Raw genomic sequence first — 16,980 nt, 5'->3', positions numbered from 1 at the left:
TTTAGAAAATTGCTTTCTTTTAGTGCCTGCTGGAATGTTACATAATTTTTTCTTTAGCCATTATTGCCAGAATTCCTATCTTCATCCCAGTGCCGGTGAAGACAAAGATAAAACCAAATTACAGCTTCTGCGATAGCTATCACAACAAACTGTATAAACTGATGCATCAATGAAAAATGTAACTCAACAAGTGATGCTCAATCAAGGAGTCGATTTACTTTGGGAGGAAATGGACATATTAATAGATTCCTCTTCTTTGAACTTCTTGCAGAACTTACCTGGACTATGTATCACTTGTATGCATTGTGAACTATCTCTTGGTGCAGCGAATTGTGGTAGTGCTGGAGTATCTTTGCAGATGGTGTCATTGGTGGTACAATTTTTCCAAAAAGAGCCGTCATTTGCCTTGGTGTTGTGGCATTTTGCATCCTCCTCCCTTCTGCTAGTGATGGTCTAAAATTTGGGGGCCAACAGAGGTAAGGCAAAGAACCTCACCCGCCCACTGGCACCAAGGCCAAATTTGGGGACCCTGAGAGATGAGGCAAAGAACCTCACCTCCCCACTGTTGCATAGGCCCATCCACAAGTACAGCTGTATGCTGGACCAGTAGTCAGTGAAGGTAAGATCCAATTGCAGTGATACCAACCTAAGACAGGAGGCTGACGCCTTGAGGTCAGCTCATCCGATGATGGGTAAGAACCATATGTAGTATATTGGACAACCTAACAGGCACGGTCCCTAAGCCACATTGCTTATTGTTTAATTAAATAGAAGGGGGAGATGTTGAAAGCCATAGCCAAGTCAGGATGACGCATGGCATTTTTGCCAGAAGTAGTGGTTGAGAGGTGATTCCAGCGAGCCATTAAGATGATGACTTCTGAGTTCTCATGGAGTTCCCGTTGAGTTCCGGTTGAGCTCTCCCAGGGATTCCTGAAGAGTTCGCATTGGTTGGGGTACTGTCGGAGGAGGATTTTCCGGTTGGGGGTTCCTGGAGGAGCTTCATGGAGTTCGGGAGAGTTCCTTGGGAGCATGTGTGGAGTGTGCTGGTGGAGTTCAGAAATAAAGTTTGTTCCTGCTTCAGTGGCTCGTGATTTGTGCCCAGCCAGACTGCGGCAAGGAACAAATTGGAAAACCAAATACAAGAGGCATATAGGACCTACATGGAGAGCTAGGCAAGCCCCTGATTCACTTTGACTTGCATCCTTGTATGATTATCTTTTCTCCTATCTAGTTGATTTTTGAAGTTAAATATTTTTTCCCATCTCTTTAATTTTAGATATGTTCTACAGGTATTTCTGTGTGTTTTCAATGGGCTTTCCTTTTAACATGAGAAAAAGAAACACCATACTAATGTGAAATCATTGGAGTTATAACTTTAGTAACATACAGAAGGCTACTCCTATACATCTCCACTCTCAACCCCTCAGTTACTGATGTCACAATGTAACAAGTATATGCTTTGTGTGTGGAATCAAGGATGAAGTGGCCTTTGAGGGCCTGTGTGCCTCATCATGGTGAACAAATTTTTAGGCATCCCCTGGACCAGCAGAGGGTCCCATGATCTCTTTAAAAAAATAAGCTATTCTGTTCCCTGGAGCTCTTGGTGGGGGAGGGGGGTCCTGCAAATTACTGAGATGCCCATAAGGTATCTTTCCTATTGTGTTTGTGCAAACTACTTAGCATCTCCTTAGAAGTTGTAATCTCTTCAAGAAGCACAAGTTTCTAATCCCCAGCTTTACATGTACTTTTCTGGCCAAACTGCAAGTATTTAAAATTTGCTAGCTCTATATTCCCCTCCCCATTCTCACAGTAAACCAGGTTAAAGATTGCCATCAATAGCCATGTCAGTGACTGAACATTGTGCTATCCTGAAAGCTCCTCCACCAGATTAGTTAGTGCCACAGTCCGGCTGCAGCAAAATAACCGGGGGGGGGGGGGGGGTGTGTGTGTGTGTGTGACGAACAACTTGTGTACATTGATACAGCAGGAGTGGAAGCTGTTTATTGTAGGATCAGAGCGATATTTATATATTCCACACAGCTTATCTTAATTAGCATAAACTAGATACAGCAGTCAACCAATAAGGAATCTCCACACTTAATGGCTCACTTTTGTTACTTCATAAACCATTCCCTCTGGCATTTTGCCAGGCGCCATCCAGACTTGTTTACAGACTCTAACATTTCTCTGGCAAAATGCCAGGTGCCACCCTGACTTGTTTACAGACTCTAACAAGTTAGTCCATCATTTTTACATTCAACCTCACACAGAGTCTCAAGACATGGCAAAGTATAATCAAATTCTTGGTACCAATTTCTGTTTCAGTTAGCTTTCTTTGTCACCGTAATCAAAACTCCTGAGAAGAACAACTTAGAGGATCACAAGTTTATCCGTTTATCCACGGCTATGATTTCAGAGATCTCAGTCCATAGATGACCAACTCTATTGCTCTAGGCCCAAGGTGAGGCAGCACATCATGGGTCAAGGGCCCAGCAGAGAGAAGCTGCTCCCATCATGGAAGCAAGGAAATAGAAAGAGGGGAAGAAGACACAGGAAAGAAGCACCCCTCCAAGGGCATGTCCCCAATGACCCACCTCCTTTAGTCATGCTCCACCTGTATGTGGTTACCACCTGTTTATTCCATTGAAACTAGGACCATCTGATTAGGTTACAACCTCACAATCCAACCATTTTACCTTTGAATATTCCTGTATTAACTTAGGAGTTTTGGGGGGACACCTCATTTCCAAAATACAAAAGGCTATAAGCCTGTCTACTTGGGACACTGAGGCAAGAGGATCATACATTCAGCCCAGCCTGAGCAACTTAGTGAGATCTTGTCTCAAGTTAAAAGGCTGGGGATGTACCCCAGTGGTACAGCATTGCCTAAAATGTGTGAAGCTTTGGGTTCAACTGCCAGTATCTGCAGGCAGGTGGGAATGGGGGGAGATGGTGCTTAAGGGAATGAGTTCAACCCTAGTGCCCCTTTCCTCATGTGAGAATAAAGCAATGAAGTGCTTTGATCTTGAACCTGCCAGTTTATAGAACTGAAAGAAGTTAATTTCTATTAATTACCCAATCTTAGATATTTTCTTAATGCAGCACAAAGGGACTCAGTCATCTGGGAATGCCTTCATTTCTTCCCCCTATGGGAAAAACAGTTTTGCTAGTTCTAGGATTCTTGGCTTCCACATTTTTCCTTCAGCACTTTGAATACATCAACCCCACTGCATTTTGCATTCCAGGGATTCCAATGAGAAATCTGAGAAGAGGAATTAGCTGGGTCAAATGGTGCTTCCATTCCCAGCTTTCCAAGGAATCTCCATACTATTTTCCAAATTGGCTGTACAAATTTGCAGTCCCACCAGCAACATATGAGTACACCTCCCCCCCCCCCCCCCCCCCCCGCAACCTCGCCAGCACTTGTTGTTTGACTTCATAATGGCTGTCATTCTTACTGGAGTGAGATGGTATCTTAGAGTAGTTTTAATTTGTATTTCTCTGATTGCTAGAGATGATGAGCATTTTTTCTTGTATTTGTTGATTGATTGTATATCATCTTTTGAGAAGTGTCTGTTCAGTTCCTTGGCCCATTTGTTGATTGGGTTATTTGTTTTTTCTTTTTGGTCTATACCCAAAAGATCTAAAAACAGCATACTACAGGGGCATAGCCACATCAATGTTTATAGCAACACAATTCAAAATAGCTAGACTGTGGAGCCAACCTAGATGTCCTTCAACGGATGAATGGATAAAAAAAATGTGCCTTGTATACACAATGGAATATTACTCATCACTAAAAAATAATAAGATCATGGCATTTGCAGGAAAATGGATGGCATTAGAGCAGATAATGCTAAGTGAAGTTAGCCAATCCCAGAAAAAACAAATGCCAAATGTCTTCTCTGATATAAGGGGGGTGACTCAAAATGGGGTAGGGAGAAAGAGCATGGGAAGAAGATTACCTCTAGATAGGGAAAAGAGGTGGGAGGGAAAGGGAGGGAGAAGGGGAATTGCATGGAAGGTGGAAGGAGACCCTCATTGTTATACAAAATACATGTATGAAGATGTGAGAAAAAAAATAGCGTCACCTTAAATTGGGTAGAGAGAAGTGATGGGAGGGGAGGGGAGGGGATGGGGGAAAGGAAGGATAATAGAATGAAATAGACATTATTATTACTGTGACTGCACGACAAATGTGATTCTGCAACCTGTACACTCAGAAAAATGAGAAATTATATCCCATCTGATTCAAATGTATGATATGTCAAGGTCATTGTACTGTCATGTGAAACTAATTAAAACAAATAATTTTTAAAAAAGAAAAAAATACCATGTCCATATAAAAGTAAAAAAAAAAAAAAATCTGAGAAGACCTTATGGGGAAATCATGATTAACCCCTCCTCCCTCTCACCCTCATAGGTGTTAATACTTTACAGTGTCTTAAGGAACACAGCATTTTGTTATAGTGTCACAGTGTGAGTGAGGTGTTACCATCCTTTTGAAATTAATTATTCAAGAGTTGGAAGAAAAAGAAATTGGATACCTTGAGTATAGATATGTTGAGGTCTTTCAAAGCCAAAAGTAATGATAGATTCTTAGACTTAAAATGAAAAAATCCATTGAAGTTTTGTACAAATTTTAATTTCTAAACAAGTAAAATATCAGCTCAATAGCCCACTGAAGCCCAAAGCTCCTGAAATACTTTTTGTTTTTTTACCTATATGAAGTTTAATTAATGAGTCTTTTCCAGCAGTATTTAATACATCACTCAAAAGAATAAGTCTTCACTGAGAAATTCAGGATACCTCATTTTCACAGTAATTTTAAGTTCTAGTGATGAAAATTTAAGACAGCTTCCTCAAAGGAAGTTAAAACATTGATGAATCCAATGCAGCCAGTGTTTTGCACATCCAGCTTGACCGTCCTGTAATTTAGACTGAGTCTTTTGGAATAGTATTTCCTTTTTATTAATTGTATTGTTTTCATGAAGCCATGGGAGGAAAAAGCTGAAAAAAAAAAAAAAAAGCTGAAAATCATCGAAAATACCTAAAGAAGGAGCCAGCCAATATACTATAAAAAATTGAGGGAAAGTGCATCAAAACACATTAAATGAAGTAAAAGTGCCACTGCTGTTTTAAATAACTGCACATGTTAGATTTCCCCCTGCATAGGCTAAAGAATGATGCCTGGAACCAGCATGTGGATAGGAAGCTTGGTTCAGACCTTCTGGAAGTGCAGCAGAGCGCTGTGGAAGATAAAAGAGTAGATGGCCTCTGTGAGGATCGCTTAGGATAAATTGGCAAGGATGGGATTTGTAAGCCAAGCTCCACTCGCTGAAGTAATACTTGGCCAGACCCAGATTCCACAGTGTGTTTATGCAGTACTAACCAGCTGAGATAATAACCACACCGCACCTATCTCACGGGACATTCCTCCCAGCATCATCTGTATCATCACACCACACAGGTTGCTAGAAGTGCCCACCGGAGTCGGGTCATGCACCAAGAGGAATAGATTAGCATCATTGTCCAGGTGCACTAAGTAATTGTAACTCGTGGTTGCGGCAACGGAGCTGGAAGGGAGCTAGAAACTCCAAGAAGAAGGGATGGACCTGGGACCTGTGCAGCTGCGGGGGCAATCACGTGGCCCAGCCCCACCAAGGACAATACAAACTCCGGAGAAGTGCAGGTTTCCTAGACCTGGGGCCAGAGCCACTGCAGCGCGACGTGTCTCCCCTACAGTCGACCAGGGAGTCTGCCCCTGCGCAAGCGGAGGTGGTCTGAGGTCCTGAGTCGGAAGTCCGCAGCCCCGCCCCTACTCACGCCTGTGGGGTGGACCGGCTCTACGCCAGTGGGAGGCGGGGGAGGCCCAGGGTCATCAAACCAGAGGGATCCTAACCCTTTCCCCGAATGGGAGTTAGGGGGTTGGAACCAGAGCCAGGGAGGAGAGGAGGTGAGGGGTGGCGAGGGAGCTGTGCTTGAGCGTTGGCTGAGGGGCCAACGGTCAGCCAAGCAGCCATGCACAGCTCCGCCTCCTTCTGCTACTGGAAGCGGGTGTGTGGTGGGGGATGTAGGATCCTTTCTTAATCTTATTCAGAAAGTGGCAAAGATCTGGGGACTCAAAATCACTGGGGGCTCTGCCCAGGCATGACTGGGCCATTACTGGCCCTGACTTCACAAGGAGTAAGTGAGGAAATTTCAAAGAGCAGGTATTATAAGAGATGCTGTGCCTGGGTTTTTGTCCATCATAAGTATAGGAAGATCTTGGTGGTGGCCTATAGGGCTGCCAGATAGCATGTTTTGTGGTTGTGGTCTTTGGATATTGGTTTTTTTGATTTGAGTTTGTTTTGGTTTGTTTTTTATTTTTGGTTTGTTGTTTTGGTGTTTTTTTTGTTTTTGTTTTGGTTTTTTTTGTTGTTGTTGTTTTGTTTTTGTTTTTAGCTAGCATTCTTAGTTGGTGTTCCTGCTTAGGATGAATTATAAGAGTAGTCAGACTAGTGCAGTGTTGCAGGAGCCCTGCTCCTGTGATGAGATTCCCTTCACAGACCATTATCAGCTCCTAAAAACCATTGGGCATGGTGGGTTTGGCCAGGTGAAACTAGCCCGCCATCTCCTCACTGGGGCAGAGGTGGCAGTAAAAATCCTGCCAAAGGAGGGGCAGGTGTTTCCAGTCCTCTCTGAACCAGATATCATGATGACTCTGAGCCACCCACATGTGATTCAGCTATTTCAGGTTATTGAAACTGGCCAAAATGCCTACCTCGTGATGGAGTACGCAAGTGGGGGACAGCTATCTCACCACATCCAGGCTGGTGGCATGCAGGAGGAGGAGGCACGGAGACTGTTCAGGCAGATCGCAAGGGCTGTGGACTACTGCCATAAGAAGGGTGTCGTGCACCGAGACCTGAAGGTGGAAAACATCATGCTGGATGCCAGAGGCAACATCAAACTCATCGACTTTGGCCTAAATGCCAGGTTCATAGTTGGGCTGAAGTTGAACAGGTTCTGGGGCACTCTCGCATACCTTGCTCCTGAAATCGCCTTGCGGCAAGAGTATGAGGGCCCCCCAGTGGATATCTGGAGCCTGGGAGTCATTCTGTATTTTATGTTGACAGGGAAATGCCCATTTATGGGGAATCACCACTAAGCACCTGCTGAAGCTGATCGTGCGCGGAAGGTACCAAATCCCCCACCACGTTCCTACCTATGCACAAAACCTCATCTGTAAACTACTGACTGTGAACCCCAAGCAGCGGCCCACAGTACAGCAAATCCTGCAGCACCCATGGCTGAGGCAGAGTGAGTATTTACCATATCATTATCATGACCCACTCCCCAAACACCCAGATCCTGCAATAATAGCAATCCTGTTTGATATGGGCTGTGACCCATACAATACCTGGGTGTCTGTGGCCAATAGAAAGTTTGATGACGCCATGGCTACATACCTGATACTTCAGCATCAAATAAGCCAGGGGGCAAGCTACAATTTCCAGCTGAAAGCTGTGCATGTAAGGCCAAGACCTAGCCCACACCTCTTGGATCCTTCCAGTTTCCCTGGCCTCCCAAAGAGGAGTATCAGTGAGCCTGCCCTTTACAATCTCCTCTTGCCCTCTGAGAACCAGCTGCCTGAGGAGGCCAAGCAATTAGGGTTGAGAGGCATCAGAAGGTCCAGCCTGCCTGCCATTAATCTCTGCTTTCTGCCTACATGGACTCCCACTCCTGCCATAGCCTCCCAGCATGACTCTGGGTCCCACTTGCCCAGCCCCTTGAGTATTCTCAGTAGGTGGACTGCAGCAACAGACAGTAGCAGTTCCTTCCAAGACATCTCCACAGGGCAACCCCATGACAACAGAAGAGGCCGGAAGACAGTGGCTGGGAGGATCACCACCTGCTTTCAATGGCTGTGCTGTTGTATGCCATGTGTCAGCAAAAATGTGGCTCCCATGGAAAGAGGTCAGAAATCTAATAGGTGCAGAAACAGAGTGGCTCCAGGGGGATGGACAGCTGAGACAGACCAAACCAATGGACAGCCAGAGGACTCTGTGCTCTCTGGATCCTGACATCACAGCATGGGCATCAGTCACCTGGACTCAAAACAGCTGCAGGAGGGAGGTGTGCTACCTCGCACAGGCTTCTCCACACGGGTTCCACTCAGGAGTAGACCTGGACATCAGGAGTCTCCTGTGCTCCCACCTGCAAGAGACATCAGAGACTGTTTTCCCTGGGACACTCCCCCTGCCCTGTCTTCTCTGTCCTTTGTCCCATGCTTCTGGGATGGGAGAAATGTTTCTCATAAATTTGTTTCTCATGACTTGTATAATAAAATTGATGCTCCAAAGATTTTTTCTTTTTTAAGGCTGATTAGACAAAAGGGAGGGAGGCCTCAGGGTGAAGGCAGGAGCCCACCAGCCATACTCTTCAAGGTATGGCCTACTGTGTCCCACTCTCCTGTTCAGTTTAGAGACTTGCTCACTTTGAGCCAGTGTTATTGGGGACAAAATTAGAAAAGTTGCATTCACTTTTGCACCATCATAATGTTAAAAATCTTCATGTTTGAGATAGTCTGTTTATATTTAAATTTCAGGTAAGAGCTTAGAGGTAATTTAGGTCAAATTCATCACTGTTGAAAGACACTAAAGGCCAAAGTCATGTTCCTGACTGGTTGATTGCACTGACATTTAGGAACAGAGCCAGCCTAGAACCAAGGGTTCTATGTCTACCCAGCCTCCTTCCTTTAACTTGACTCATTCATTTATTTATAGATTACTTCAGGATATACTTTTGAGGGCTTATTTTATGATAAGCCCTAGATAGTAACACTTGTTGTTATTATTAATTATAGCCAAAATCATAAAATAACCCAAGTGTCTATAAAATAATAGCCAAATCCAATACAATAGTATGCGGCAACAAAAAGGAATAATTATACACAAACAACAAAATAGATTAATTTCAAAAATTATGCAATGTGAAATGAGCCCTGTATAAATAACATGATCACTACATTGATATAAAATATTCACAAAGGAAAAATCTATAAATATAAAGTAGATTTGTGGTTTTGTAGGGCTGGAAGTAGCAAGGATTGACTGAGAAAGGACAAAAGGCTATTTTGAGGGGTGATGGACACGTTCTAGAAATTTTTAATAATGGTTGTTCAACTCTAGAAATTACTGAGTCTGCGTGTTTATAATTTGTGGACTTTTTGGTGTGTAACCTATAAATCTACTTGAAAGACAGTAGGTTTGCTTTGGAGGCTGAGGTAGGAGGATCACAAGCTCAAAGCCAGAAATTTAGCAAGGCTCTAAGCAACTTTGTGAGAACTTATCTCAAACTAAAAAATAGAAAGGGATGGGGATGTGGCTCAGGGGTTAAGAGCTTCTAGGTTAAATCCCTGGTACCAGGAAATAAAATAAAATAAAAACAAAAACAGTAGGTTTAAACAAAATTGATAAAATCTTAGATTAAGAAAACAAAATTAAAAATAAAACCAGAGATTAAAAAGGATACATTAGGGCTGGGATTGTGGCTCAGCGGTAGAGCGCTTGCCTCGCACGTGCAAGACCCTGGGTTCAATCCTCAGCACCACATAAATAAGTGAAACTTAAATAAACAATTGCAACTTAAAAAATATTTTTTAAAAAGAATACATTTTGTATTAGTCACAGTGACAAAAAAATACTAAAAAAGAATAAGTTAAAGGAGGAAAAGTTAATTTTTCCTCAGAGCTTCAGAGGTTTAGTCCATGATGGGTGTCCCCACAGCTCTGGGCCCAAGGTAAAGCAGAACATCATCACAGAAGGGTGTGGTAGAGGAAAGTTCCTTGGCTCATGGCAGGCAGGAAGCAAAATCAAGGTACCAGAGGCAAAATATAAACCCCAAAGGCAAACCCCCACTGACCTTTCTCCAATCACATATTACCTGCCTATAGTTACAACCCACTACAGTAGTCCATTTCAAATTATTAATCCACCAAATGGATTAATCCATTAAGTAAGTTACAGCTCTCATAACTTAATTTCACATCTGAGTATTGCTACCTTGTCTCATATGAGCTTTTTAGGAGGATACCTTATATCCAAATAACATAACACATTACAACTGATAATAGAAGTACTATTGTAATGAAGTAATTTTTGTTAAAATAGAAGTACAAAGGATTATTACAGATTGTTATAAACAACTCTATAACAAGAAAATTAATAACCTAGAAAAAAGGACACATTCTCTATATTATAAATTCCATATATTTACACCCTGATGTGACTTGCTACACTGTTGGTTTTATAATTATTTCATCAATAATAGTGTCACAAATTCAAACTACAAAATAAGTTTGATTTCTGTCCAATTCAACACATGGAGTCACACAATTGATAAATGAATGCACTTTTGACATAAATATCCGCTGATATTTTAATTTACTTAAGGAGTAAAAAAAATTGTATTTCAATGATGTCAACTACTTCTTTGCTGAATTGAATGATAGTTTTCAAATACTGAAAGAATGGTTTCTAGATTAGATTTTGGTTACTGTAAAAAAAAAAATACAACTTAAAGGAAGAAAGGTTTATTTTGGCTTCAGAATTTTTAGTCCATGGTCATCTTGGTTTGGGCCTGTAACACCACATATATCATAGTGGGAGCATGTGGTAGAGGAGGTGAGCTCACCCAATAACAACCAGGAAATAAAAAGTCAAAAGAGAAAGGAAAGGACAGGGATCTCAATATTCCCCTCAGGGCACACCCACAATGAACTAACTTCCTTCACTAGGCCCTACCTACTAAAGCTTCTACAACCTCCCAATAAGTGACCAGCTGAGGATCAAGGCTTCCACCTATGGTGGGGTAACAGGAGGTATTCCAGATCCTAACTATAGCAGTTCCCCAGTTTGGAGGAACACAGACATGACATATTTTAAGTTTACTCATCATCAACATTTTAATTCTCACTCTATTTTTTTTCTCTCATCACTTTCTTAAGTTTAGAGATAATAAGCAATAAGTCAAAGCTTGCTTTGCACCATTTAAAAATTTCCATGGAGGGCTGGGATTGTGGCTCAGAGGTAGAACGTTTGCCTAGCATGCGTGAGGCACTAAGTTCAATCCTTAGCACCACATAAAAATAAAATAAAGATATTGTGTCCACCTACAACTAAAAAATAAATGTTTAAAAAATTTTTTTAAATAAATAAATAAAAATTTCCATGGAGTAAACATCCCCATCATGGCTGATTTCAAAGGATCAATACGGCATCACTGAATGCAAACTTGGAAAGAGATGTGTAAACACATACAATAAATAATCTTAAGAGTATAAATAATGGTAAAATGGAGTAAAATAATTAAAAATAATTATAACTAAAAAGTGATCAATATTGAGTTTTTAATCATATTTATCATACAATTTAAGTTCATGAGATTTGATTTTTTAATACTGATAGTATTTAACTCTCTGGCTTATTAAATTTCTGGAATTTTAACAACCCACCCTCATCAACTAACTCCAGTAGGCCACTGACTCCCCTGTTTTACCATTGAGAAAACTGAAATTCAAAGAAACTATTACTAACTTCCTATGGTCACACAGAACAGTGTCAACAAGTTGTCTAATTTCCAAATCTCTCCCTTAACACTGTTACTGATGGTTTACCCACACCATACCCTAACATCTTCATGTGAATGGATTTATTATTTATTATATAGTCATTGCCTTCTTCTCCAATAGGTCAAATAATAAACCTAACCAGACCAAGAGTAATGAGTAAGTAGAAAAAGAACATTTATCTATGTAGGCTTTGTTAAGAATACAGCAGGATCATTCCCTCCTAGGATTTGACTAAGAAAGAGATCAACATTTGCTCATGAACTGGTGAAAATGATAGATTGCTTTTTAAAAAATATTTGTCATCTGATGTTTCTTTTCAGATATTTTCACTGTATTTAATGAAAATGTTAAGACTTACCTTAAAGAACACAATGAAGAACAATGTTCAATTGTGACCTGAATGATTCATGGACACTTATACATATTCAGACTTATTTTTGTTTGTTTAGTTTTGTCTTGCTTTGTTTGGGTTTTTGTTTTGTTTTTTTGTTTTTCTCATTCCTAACATCTTTTTAAGGCAGTTCTTTCTATTTTTTTATTTTATTTTTATTTTTTAGTTGTAGTTAGACACAACACCTTTATTTCACTTGTTTATTTTTGTATGTGGTGCTGAGGATGGAACCCAGGGTCTTGCACGTTCGAGGCAAGCGGTCTACTGCTGAGCCACAACCCCAGCTGCTAAGGCAGTTATTTCTTACAGATAAAAAGTTTGAGGACTAATATATTTCATTATACTACAGCAGTTTTGTTCTTGTACTATTTTACTTTTATTTTTACTATTAATTTTTAAATTTTTATTATATACACCTTTTCTCTCACCTGTTTCCCTTGAACCTCTTTATATCTTTTCCTCTACTAATAGCCAACCTTAACTGATCTATCATTCCTCCTATATTTTCTACTTCTATTTTCTCTCCCCCTCCCTCACAAGCATCATTTCCTACATTATTTCTTTTCTATCTCTGTTCACAACTTAAAAGTGTAAATATGTACATAATCCTACTGTATTAACTGTGGACAATAACTAAACATATCATCTCTGTTTATTGTGACAATTAACATAATAGATATCTAAGCAGGAACTATTTGGTTGGATGCTATAAATGGTTCGTATTGGTTGATGTATTATCTGTCTCCCCCTAAATTGTAAGGTACTAGAAACCTTCAGAGTTCTTATAAGTCCACAGGGAAGAAACTCTACTGCCTCAAAATCATACTGTCAAATGAGTAGACACCCAAACAACATGAAAAAGCAAGGGAAAAAATCATCTCAAACAAATAAATATAATTCAATAACACCACAGTGGAAGAAATGACAGAGAAGGAGTTTAGAATGTTCATAGCTAAATTGATCTGCAAAGGTAAAAATGATGTAAGGAAGAAAACACAGGAAGCAAAAGATCCAATAAAGAGAGGTTCTTAAAAGAGAAAAAAAACGAGCAGAAATTCTCAAAATGAAGAAATCAATAAACCATTAAAAATTCATAGGAAGGCATCACCAGCAGACCAGACCAATTGGAAAAGAGAGTTTCAGGAAATAAAGACAAATTATATAATCTAGAAGATAAAGCTGACCATGGAGATAAGATATTAAAATAACATGAACAAAACTTTCAAGAAATATGGATCTCATGAAAAGACCAAACTTAAAAGATTTTTCAGGATGGTTGAGGCTTGCAGATACAAATCAAAGGAATGCACAATCTTTTCAATAAATCATATCTGAAAATTTCCCAAACCTTAAGGATGAAATGGAAAACCAAATACAGGAAGCTTACAGGACCACAAATATATAAAATAAAAACAACAGACCCACACCAAGTCACATTGTTATGAAAATATCCAACATCCAGAATAAGGACAGAATTTTAAAGGCTGCCAGAGAAGAATGAGAGATTACTTTCAGAAGGAAACTAATTCAAAATAAAAACCAGAAATAAAGCACAATGTCAGGGAATAAAAATCATTTTTCAATAATAACATTGAATGCCAATGGTCTAAACTCATCAATCAAAATACATAGACTGGCAGATTGAATTTAAAAATAAGAACCAATAATATGCTGCCTCCAAAAGACTTACCTCATAGGTAAAGACTGAAGGTAAAAGGATGGGAAAAAAACATATCATTCACATGGATCTCATAAATAAGCAGGGGTCTCTATCCTCATATCAGATAAAGTGGACTTCAAGCCAAAAGTTAATCAGAAAGGACAAAGAAGGCCATTTTATACTGCTTAAGGGAACAATACATTGACAAGACATAACAATTTAAATATTTATGCCCCGAATAATGGAGCACCTACATCATCACACATACCCTTCACAATTTCAAGAACCAAATAGACCACAACACAATTATACTAAGTGACCTTAATATACCTCTCACCACTCGATAGATCTTAAAAAAAGAAACTTAATAAAGAAACCACAGAAATAAAAAATACAATTAACAATTTATACTTAACAGACATATATAAAATATTTCATCTATCAATAACTGAATGAACTTTCTTCTCAGTGGTTCATGACTCCTTCGCTAAAATAGATGATATCTTGTGCCCCAAAGCAACTCTTAACAAATACAAAAAAAAATAGAAATAATACCTTGTATTTTGTCAGATCATAATGGAATGAAATTAGAATGCAATAATAAAATAAAAACCAGAAGCTGGAAATAATACATTGTTGAATGACCAATGGACAGCTGAAGAAATCAGGGATGAAATAAAAATATATATACTTAAATGAGAATAGTGACACAGTTACCAAAATCTCTGACACACTATGAAGGTGGTTCTAAGAGGAAAATTCATTGCATTAAATGTATTCTTTAAAAGAATAGAAAGTCACCAATTAAATTGCCTAACTATATGTCTCAAAGCCCTAAAAAAAGAAGAGCAAATCAACACCAAAAGCAGTAGAAGACAGGGAATAATTAAAATCAGAGCTGAAATTAACAAAATTGAAACCGAAAAACAAGTCAAAAAGCAACAAAAAATAAGTTGGTTTTTTGAAAAAAAATACATAAAAAAATTGACAAACCCTTAACCAAACTAATGAAGAGAAAGAGAAATATCAAATTACTGAAATTCATGATGAAAAAGGAAATATCACCATAGACACCAGTGAAATACAGAAGACAATCAGAAACTACTTTGAAAATCTATACTCTAACAAAATAGAAAATCATTAAGACACCAACAAATTTCTAGAGATATATGACCTACCCAAATTGAATCAGGAAGACATAAAAAATTTAAACAGATCAATTTCCAACAATGAAAGTGAAGACATCATCAAAAGCCTTCCAACAAAGAAAAGCCCAGGACCAGAAGGCTTCTCAGTCAAGTTCTATAAACATTCAAAGAAGTATTTACACCAATACTCCTCAAATTATTCCATGAAATACAAAAGGAGGGAATCTTTCCAAACTTCTATGAAGCTAATATCACTTTGATACCAAAACGAGACAAAGACACATCAAGAAAAGAAAACTTCAGACCAATATCCCTGATGAACATAGATGCAAAAATTCTTAATAAAATACTGAAAAACTGCATACAAAAATATATTTAAAAGACAGTGCTAAGCTAGACCTATAGCTCAGTGGTAGAGCACTTGTCTACCATAGGTGAGGCACTGGGTTCGATCCTCAGCACCACATAAAAAGTAAATAAATAAAATAAAGTTATAAAAAAAAGTTTTTTAAAAAATATAGTGCACCATGATCAAGTGGGGTTCATTCCAGGGATGCAAGGTTGGTTCAACATAAGAAATCAAATATATGTAATTCATCACATCAATAGATTTAAGGATCAGAATCACATGATTATCTCAATAGATACAGAAAAAGCATCTGACAAAGTTCAGCATACATTCATGCTAAAAACACTAGAAACACTAGGGATACTAGGAACATACCTTGGTAAGCTATATATGCTAACCAAGACCAACATGACTGTAAATGGAGAAAAATTGAAAGCATTCCCTCTAAAAACTGGAACAAGACAGGAATGCCCTCTTTCACCACTCCTATTCAACATAGTCCTGGAAATCCTAGGCAGAGCAATTAGACAAAAGAAAGAAATTAAAGGAATATAAATAGGAAAAAAGAGCTTAAACTATCCCTATTTGCGATGACATGATTCTATATTTAGAAGACCCAAAAAACTCCACCAGAAAGCTTCTAGAACTCATAAATGAGTTCAGCAAAGTAGCAGGATATGAAATTAACACCCATAAATCAGTTATGTTTCTATACACCAAAGAAGAATCAGCTGAGTCTTCATTGGTGTATAGGAAAACTATACCATTCATAATAGCCTAAAAAAATAAAATAAAATATTTGGGAATCAATCTAACAAAAAATGAAATACTTCTACAATGAAAACTACAGAGAGAAATTAAAGAAGACCTTAGAAGATTTCCATGTTCTTTGATAGGCAGAATTAATATTGTCAAAATGGCTACAATACCAAAAGCACTATACAGATTTAATGCAATTGCTACTAAAATTCTAATGATGTTCTTAATATAATAAGCAAAAGCAGTCAGAAATTCATTTTGAAAAATAAGAGGCCCAGAATAGCCAAAGCAATACTTATCAAGAAAAATGACACAGGAGGCATCACAATATCAGACCTTAAATTATACTTCAGAGCTATAAGAACAAAAACAGCATAAATTGACACAAAAACAGATATTAAGACCAATGGAACAGATTAGAAGACACAAAGTCATACCCACATAAATATAGTTATCTCATACTAGACAAAGGCACTATAAATATGCACTGGAGAAAAGATAGCCTCTTCAATAAATGGTGCTGGGAAAACTGGAAATGCATATGTACTAGGATGAAATTGAACCTCAATCTCTCATCCTGCACAAAACTCAACTCAAAATGGATCAAGCACTTAGGATTACACCAGAGACTCTGCACCTACTAGAAGAAGTGGGCTTAGAAACTAACTTCCTTAATAAGACTCCTATAGCACAAGAAATAAAATTAAGAATTAATAAGTGGGATGGACTCAAACTAAAAAGCTTCTTCTCAACAAAAGAAACAGTCAATGAGGTGGAGAGACAGCCTACATTTTGGAAGCAAATTTTTGCCACACACACTTTTTTTTTTTTTTTTTAAAGAGAGAGGGAGAGAGACAGAGAGAATTTTTTTTTCAATATTTATTTTTCAGTTTTCGGCAGACACAACATCTCCGCTTGTATGTGGTGCCGAGGATCGAACCCAGGCTGCACGCATGCCAGGCGAGTGCGCCACCGCTTGAGCCACATCCCCAGCCCACACACACTTCTGATAGAGCACTGAACTCAAAATACTTAACACCAGGGGCTGGGTTGTGGTTC

At 38.9% G+C, this 16,980-nt stretch overlaps 1 protein-coding gene and 1 pseudogene across 1 annotated transcript; one reads left to right on the top strand and one right to left on the bottom strand.

The window, feature by feature from the left end:
• Positions 1 to 4,862: 4,862 nt before the first annotated feature.
• LOC143411484 (aquaporin-11 pseudogene) lies at positions 4,863 to 6,023 on the bottom strand (annotated as a pseudogene).
• Positions 6,024 to 6,475: 452 nt separating this feature from the next.
• Positions 6,476 to 8,066, top strand: LOC143411483 (sperm motility kinase Z-like). Its single transcript, XM_076872249.1, is given in 2 exon segments — positions 6,476 to 7,147; positions 7,149 to 8,066. Coding segments are annotated over 2 exon segments (1,590 nt in total).
• The last annotated feature ends 8,914 nt before the right edge of the window (positions 8,067 to 16,980 follow it).

This window comes from Callospermophilus lateralis, chromosome 12, assembly GCF_048772815.1.
Source record: "Callospermophilus lateralis isolate mCalLat2 chromosome 12, mCalLat2.hap1, whole genome shotgun sequence".
NCBI lineage: Eukaryota > Metazoa > Chordata > Mammalia > Rodentia > Sciuridae > Callospermophilus > Callospermophilus lateralis.
This window is presented reverse-complemented; position numbering and strand designations above follow the sequence as displayed.